The sequence below is a fragment of the Sardina pilchardus genome, chromosome 24 (assembly GCF_963854185.1).
Source record: "Sardina pilchardus chromosome 24, fSarPil1.1, whole genome shotgun sequence".
Classification (NCBI taxonomy): domain Eukaryota; kingdom Metazoa; phylum Chordata; class Actinopteri; order Clupeiformes; family Clupeidae; genus Sardina; species Sardina pilchardus.
In genome coordinates, this window is record NC_085017.1 from 4,501,127 (window position 1) to 4,508,701 (window position 7,575).

The window sequence follows — 7,575 nt, forward strand, 5'->3', positions numbered from 1 at the left end:
TCCGTCTTGTTGTTGTCCCTGTGTGAATCAACTGTAGCCGTAATGGGCAGCAGCACCGTTACAGGGTGTCACCCCATGCAGGGGAATTGTGAAAATATTGTTGAGTAAATGCCACATTTCTGCACACTTACCATTCCTAAAACACGTCTGCATGAAAACAATGACCAATTAGCTAAATCAAAACATACAGAAACAACAGCAACTGCAATAACATTGTTATTTGTACAGTAGATTAACAAGCCATATTTACTGATTTTTTTTCAGGTAGAATGGCATCCAAGGACCGCAAACCAAATCTCTCCCATGCGCAGGCGTCTGAGTTAGTTAAACGTCTTTATGGCTTGACCCATTCTAAGATCCGTCCACTTCCCAGTTACGAAGACCAAAACTTCTATGTGTGTGTGAGCGAGGGTGGGGAGTACGTGCTGAAGGTCATGAACTCCGGGGACAGCCAGAACCCCACTCTGCTGGAGCTACAGAACCACGCCATGAACTTCCTGCAGAAAAGAGGACTTCCTGCCCAGACAGCCGTTCCCACTAAGACCGGGCAGCTCATGAGTCTAGAGGAGATCGGTACAGTCAATCAATCAATCAGTACCAGGGGTGCGTTTCCTGATAACTATGGATAGACGCACTTACGAGGGTTTTCTACGATTCATCTTAAGATCGATCGTTTGGTTTTGCCGACTGTTTCCCAAACATGCTCGTAGCGTGAACGCACGTGCACAGCTCTTACTGTAAGATACTCTGTCCACGTTAAAAGTTCTGAAATATCCCCTAATTTGGTAGTGATGTCAGGTGACTGCACGTCACAGCTAGACACCGTCTGAACTTCGGATCTATACATTAACTTACATAAATATGAACATAAAACCATTGACATCTCCATGTAAGCATCCCAAGTAGGCTATATACCACACACAGGCTTACATCATTGTTATTATTTAACATTAGATTGTTGCCCCATCTTTATGTTTGTTGGAAGACATAACAGCCTATTAGGCTTTGGCTAGCTCTAAATCGTGCCAGCTCTTTGCTAACCCACTTGTGAGAGCACGGTGTGCTGCCTGCGTTTCGAGGTGTCATGCAGACGTTTGAAGAAAGAGGTCGAGTAAGAAAATGAGGAAATGTGTAGGTTTGAATATAGGCTACAGTAACATATAGCCTAGACTTAGATTTTGACGCAGCACAGACTAAAACTACATGTTCCTTTCTCTGTTTTTACCTCATAGGCCCAATAAAAGATAGCATACACAAAGGAACAAGACAAACTTTTTTTGGCAACGTCTCGTTTCATAACTTGTATTTTTGTCCGCTTTTAATCACATTTGTATGTCCATTGAATGAATTCTATTTTGCACGCTAAAATCTGAATCATCACAAGTGAATACAATAAGAATGGTAACGTAAATTGAATAATTATATTCTTAGTTGTAATCCCCCTGCATATCCTGCTGGTGACTCCACTGAGGCATACGCGTTAAGACGCTCTTAGTCAGTAACAAGAACCCTGGAGCACTCGTAGATCTTCGAGTGTGTTCACGATGCTCTTAAGCTACGATGGTTTTGGGAAACAGTCAGAAAACCTTAAGACGTTCGTAAGAGGGACTTTACGATCATTTTAGGCTTATGATGCTTTCGGGAAACACACCCCTGATCAATCAGTTAGTAACTAATCAAGTCAACCAAAGGGCTCCCAGGTCTGTGAGGACTGAAAGACTTTTGCACATTTCGACATTCACTGTGTACAATTTTATTGCATGTACTAATGTATAATATGTGACCCTCCAAAGCAAAATCAGTCACTTGTTGCAAGATACTATTTTGAGAAAATCCACAATAGACATTCCGGATTAAATTGTTGAATTTCACGATTTCGCATTATTCGACAGTATACAGTCAGTTTCATATCGTGAACTCATTTTATGGAAAAAAATACGTTTTGACTGTTCAACCCGGTGAAGAGTCAACACATGAACGCTTGAAATAGCATAGCATAACCATATAATACAGTATTATATGTTGGTCAACATGAAACAATGGACTGTTTCTTGGCAATATGTTAAACGAATGCCTTCTTACCTGCTTACAGACTGTGGCTGTGGGCTTCAGAAGTACATGGTGCGTTTGCTGACTTATTTACCTGGTGCGACTATTGCCAAGATCCCTTCTTCTCCTAATATCCTCTACCAAGTGGGGAAAATGGCTGCCACCATGGACAAAGTCTTTCAAGAAGTAAGAATTTAATTTAGAATTTTTGTAATTTGTGTACACAGCAATTTAATGGATTTCTTGTTCCATCCATTCATTGATCCATCCATTGATTCATCCATCCACTCATTCATTTTTGCCTCCGCCAAGGAGGTTGTGTTTTCATCGGGGTTTGTTTGTTTGTTTGTTTGTCTGTCTGTCTGTCTGTTTGTTTGTTTGCAAGATAACTCAAAAAGTTATGGATGGATTTGACACTGACACTGTGACGACACATGACGAGAAGGTTACGATAATCTTGTAATGTGGCCACTCTTACGACCAAGATGCCCCAGGATTTTGTGGTTCTCTGATTGCCTAGTCTAACATGGTCAATCGTAAAAGATAATCGTGAAAGACAAAAAATTGTGAAGTCTGTACAGGCCATCATAGAGATAACTACAGTACAACGTCAATTTGAGAAGCATCCATTCATTCATTGTTTGTCATGCAGTAGTTCATTTGTGTATGTGTGAATGTATCCTCAGATGGAGCACCCCAATCTCCGTGCGTTTCAGAGAGATGACTACAACGCCAGCTTGACCAGCATCCCTCTGCTGGAACAGCACCTGCCAGTGATTGACGGCGACCCCGTACAGGAGGTCGTCAGCAACGTCATTGCAGAGTTCAAGGCACAGGTGATCCCCAAGATGTCTGCCTTCCGTAAATGTAAGAGGCACTTTTCTTACGTCTGTTACAAACCTGGCTCAGAGCAATGTAACACACACACACACACACACACACACACACACACACACACACACACACACACACACATACACACACATACAGTGTAAATATACAGTGGGGAGCACTGTGACATGTCCCTTTGTTCTTCTGTTCACTCACTTCTGTTGCCATGAAGTGCTTTGAGCGGATCATTTTAACACGTCTTAAAATACAAACTCATGCACACATGGACACATTACAGTTTGCGTACAGAGAGGGGAGGGGGGTGGAAGATGCTGTCACAACCCTCCTAAATGGAATTTACAAACATCTGGAAACACCTGCCTCCCATGTACACATTCTGTTTGCTGACTTCTCTTCAGCTTTCAACACCATTCAGTCTCACATGTTGTTAGAGAAGCTGACACAAATGGGTGTAAACCTCATTCTGGTGCAGTGGATTCAGGACTTTTTAACAGGCAGACAACAGTATGTGAGGGCAGGTCACAGTCATTCCAGAACCATCACTACAAACACGGGTGTGCCACAAGGATGTGTTTTATCACCATTGTTATTTATTTTATACACTAATGATTGTGTTAGCCACCACTCCAACTGTTCACTAATTAAGTTTGCAGATGATGCTGCTCTAGTTGGCTTTTTAACAGACAGTGATCAAGACTACAGGTCTGAGGTTGACCATTTTCATGATTGGTGCAATCAAAATTCCCTCATTTTAAACATTTCAAAAACAAAAGAAATGGTGATTGATTTTAGGAAAAGGCCCCCTCCATTGCAACCTGTCACTATTCATGGGACAGTCATTGAAACAGTGGAGGAGTATAAGTATCTAGGCACTATTATTGATCACAAACTCACTTGGACTTCAAACACACAAGCAAGATACTCTAAAGCACAGCAAAGGCTCCATTTTTTAAGGAAACTGCGCAGTTTTAATGCAGACACAACAACTCTGACGTTATTTTATTTAACTTTTATTCAAAGTGTGGTGACTTTTGCCATCCAGTGCTGGGGGGGTGCTCTTTCTGTCCAAAACAAAAACATGCTGGACAGGGTGACTAAGATGGGCAGGAAAATCACTGGATCTGAAATAAAAAACATCACTACCCTCACCGAACAGTACACCATCAATCTGGCCCTGAGGATACTGGATGATCCATCCCACCCACTTTTCTCAGAGTTTTCCCCCCCTGCCCTCTGGACGTAGATTCAGAATGCCCCGGACTAAAACCAAACGTGCCATCACATCATTTGTGCCGAGGAGCATACAGCTACTAAACAGAGCAATCCCAGGCACATAGAAATGTTTTAAATGTGCACCTTTTATTGTTTGGACATTTCTATGCATTTTAGCTTTTGAGTTTTTATGCATTTTTAGCTTTTAAGCTTTTATGCATTTTAGCTTTTAAGATTTTATGCATTTTGGCTTTTAAGTTTTTATGCATTTTAGCTTTAAAAAATGTATGGGACTGATATCACTGCCATTGCTGTGTTGATTGTTGATGTTTAATGTTAATGTTCTGTATTCTCTACGTCCTTAATGTTAGATGTTGTTGTGTCTCTTATCATAGTATTTATTTATTGATATTTATTGTTGTCTGTGCTTAAATGTTCAATGTGGCTCCATTGAGTGCAAGACAAATTCCCCTCGGGGCAATAAAGGTTTCATTCATTCATTCAAATGTCCTCCTCTGTGCTGTGATTGGAGTGTGACATTTACTGTCAGAAGTAAGTGGTTGGAAATGTACTAAACGACTGATCTAATGTTGTTAGGTATAATCCATGGGGATTTCCATAACCACAACATTCTGGCGACGTTGGACGGTGGTTCCTCCTCCCAGTTTAAAATCTCGGGCATCTTGGACTTTGGGGACATGAGCAGCGGCTACTACGTCTATGAGCTGGCCATAGCCATCATGCACATGATGGTCGAGAGCCCCAGCCCGGTGGACGTAGGCGGGCACGTCCTGGCGGGCTACGAGAGCGTCATTCCCCTGAGCGAGGCGGAGAGGGACTGCCTCTTCCTGCTGGTGCTGTGTCGCTTCAGCCAGATACTTGTGCTAACGCGTAGGGCCATACAACAGCTGCCAGACAACAAGGAGTACCTGATGATGTTTATGCCCACCACGGGGATCAAACTCCTGACCCACCTCTGGGGTCTGGGGCAGCAACAGGTGGAGCACTCCTGGTTTGAGTGTGCCAAGGCATACAAACACCAATAACTGACTAAGGCTTTGGTGTTTTACTCTCTAATGGGCATACTATATCGTCCCCTTAAGCGCAATTCACACCAAAGATTCCTGACGCAACGAGACCAAGTTGCAGCGGTGTGAATTAGAAGTTGCACGTAGTTGCAAGCCATCGCAGAGCATTCAACATGTTTAATGGCAGTTGCAAGGTTTTAGAACGTTGCTGCTCGTCTCGTCTCTTCTCGTCTCGTCAGGAATCTTTGGTCTGAACCCTTCGTTAGTGATTCTGAGATATTGAGCTTCAAAATGTTAGAATTTCACAGGGTTATACTGATAAGCAGAACAAACCTCTTCACATATAGTGTACAAAAATGGATACAACTACAAGACACACCTCACCTCAGCTTCTTAAGGTGTCACAGAATTAGAATGTGCCAGTAACTCAATTTTGACAAGAATGTCAGATAGAGCCATATAGTTCTAAGAGGATGATATCATAACACAAAGGTGAGACCTGAGACAGGATGTGAAATACAGAATAGAACGTAATAGAACATCACCAAATGGTACAGACGTAATAGAACATCACCAAATGGTAGAGTGTAGAACATAATAGCTAAAATAAAGGACAGCAAAAACTGCTTCACAGTATAGATTTGTCTTACTTTGTAGAATAAAGTCCATTGATAGGATGTGAACTTGTCATTCTAGTTTATACTTTCAGAAATTGTCAGCAAATTATTCTGCATAAACTAGGCCAATGCATACTGTCAACTGTAAAGAGGCTGTAAGGGTTGCTGGATGACGTCATGTTTGTTGATGTGTCCCTTGTCCAAAACATAAAATTTTTCGGGAACGGTCTTGGTCCAGTGTATAGTCTAACAACCTATGTAAAATTATGTAATATTACAGACTTATTGTATCCATACATTGTGCACGTGATATAAGTTGATACAATACTTAGCTCTTGTGTGTTTTTGTGGCAATATGTTCATTATCCAACGCTATCATGTATTTCTCTATGGCAAGACATATTTATAATCTGGTTTTGAGATTCTATTAAAATGTCAGCATGGTATCCAATTCAAGACTCATATTGCATCCCAAATTGTTTGCCTCTATTGCAATGCAGGAAAAAAGTTGTTGTAGAGAATCATCATGAGAGCACATAAAGGCTAATATGCAAGCTCGGGTCAGGTCAGGTCAGATCAGCTTGTTGTCACAGATATGGAGCACAGAAAGGTCATTTTTCTAGTCTGGTTTTCACCATACTAAGCTCAATCTTTTAAGATTGAACACTAGTCTGGGGAGGCTGCGCTTTGTTTCTACTGCACTTCGCGTTGCCTAAGTTTCGCTATCGTCACGTCACCGGCCAATAGCGTGTCAGGACTAGAGTTTGGCCGTTTCTGATTGGAGCCGAAGGTTCGGGCAGTAAACAGAGGATAGATCTGCTAGTTTCCAGCCTGAGCTGCCGGGCGAAATTCAAATTCCCCGGAAGTTTAGGCAGGGTTCACCCAGCCTATCATTTTTCAACACCAAATAAAAAAGGGCATTTATGACTGTAAGGCACACACCACGTATGTTTGTAAATGCCTCAGCCCCAAAGTCCCCCTCCACCATGGTTCTTATGATGCCAGATTCAGGACAGTCAGGCCTACACAAACATGAAAGGCATGTCGAGCTGTCAGCTTGCTATGGAGAGATACATGTCAAAATATAAGATTTGTTTTAGTATATTATATGAATAGTGTCACAGTTTGACTCAAAACCATGTCAAAGTGTGGAGACAACACGGAGGATAACAATAATATTAATAATTTATTAACACTTGGAGGTCCGGGGCCTTTTCAGGCACTTTCAGGCAGTCAGCTATACCTTGAGATGAGAAGTTTTTCATCTAAAGCCTACCTTACATTGCCAGACTTTGCAAAGATTTGGAAAAGATTTTTGAAAGACTAGAGTCTCAGACCCTCTCACATCTAAAGACAATTCATTGAGTTTTTAGTCACAGACTAGTCACAGGCCAGTCTCAGATTAGGATTTTGCAAAGACTGTGGTCACTATTTACAAGACTGCTGCTAGATTCCTTCAAATTATTTCCATCGTGCACTAGGCTATACGTCAGTGGTCGGCAATAGGCGGCCCGCGGGCCAGATGCGGCCCGCAAGCAAAAATATCTGGCCCGTGAGATCTTTTGAACCAGAGAATGGAAAAAAAAAAAACTTTTTAAAAATCGGACTGCCAGTCTCAGCATGCTCTTTATTTTGAAACGTAACTTTCCAGAACAGAAGAATTTCAAGCAATCTAAATGCTTAGATATTTGTTTCATCTGAATACGAGTGAAGAAGCACGCAGCGAGGTGCAGCGTTAACGCACAACATGCAAAAAAAAATGAAGTCAGTGGACAGCGCTGGTTCGCAAATTCCAAGCTAGTCCCTAGAACACATGC

General features: G+C 41.8%; 1 protein-coding gene across 1 annotated transcript; it reads left to right on the forward strand.

The window, feature by feature from the left end:
- Window positions 1–269: 269 nt before the first annotated feature.
- LOC134072848 (hydroxylysine kinase-like) lies at window positions 270–6,220 on the forward strand. Its single transcript, XM_062529714.1, has 4 exons — window positions 270–573; window positions 2,093–2,235; window positions 2,736–2,916; window positions 4,711–6,220. The coding sequence occupies exons 1-4, from the start codon at window positions 270–272 to the stop codon at window positions 5,157–5,159; spliced, it is 1,077 nt and encodes a 358-aa protein (XP_062385698.1). The 3' UTR covers window positions 5,160–6,220.
- The last annotated feature ends 1,355 nt before the right edge of the window (window positions 6,221–7,575 follow it).

Excerpts from the sequence above, each read along its gene's own strand:
- LOC134072848 (XM_062529714.1), top strand. The coding sequence starts at position 270 with ATGGCATCCAAGGACCGCAAACCAAATCTCTCCCATGCGCAGGCGTCT. Across the intron at positions 574-2,092 it reads CATGAGTCTAGAGGAGATCG|ACTGTGGCTGTGGGCTTCAG; the intron begins GTACAGTCAATC and ends ACCTGCTTACAG. Across the intron at positions 2,917-4,710 it reads GATGTCTGCCTTCCGTAAAT|GTATAATCCATGGGGATTTC; the intron begins GTAAGAGGCACT and ends TAATGTTGTTAG.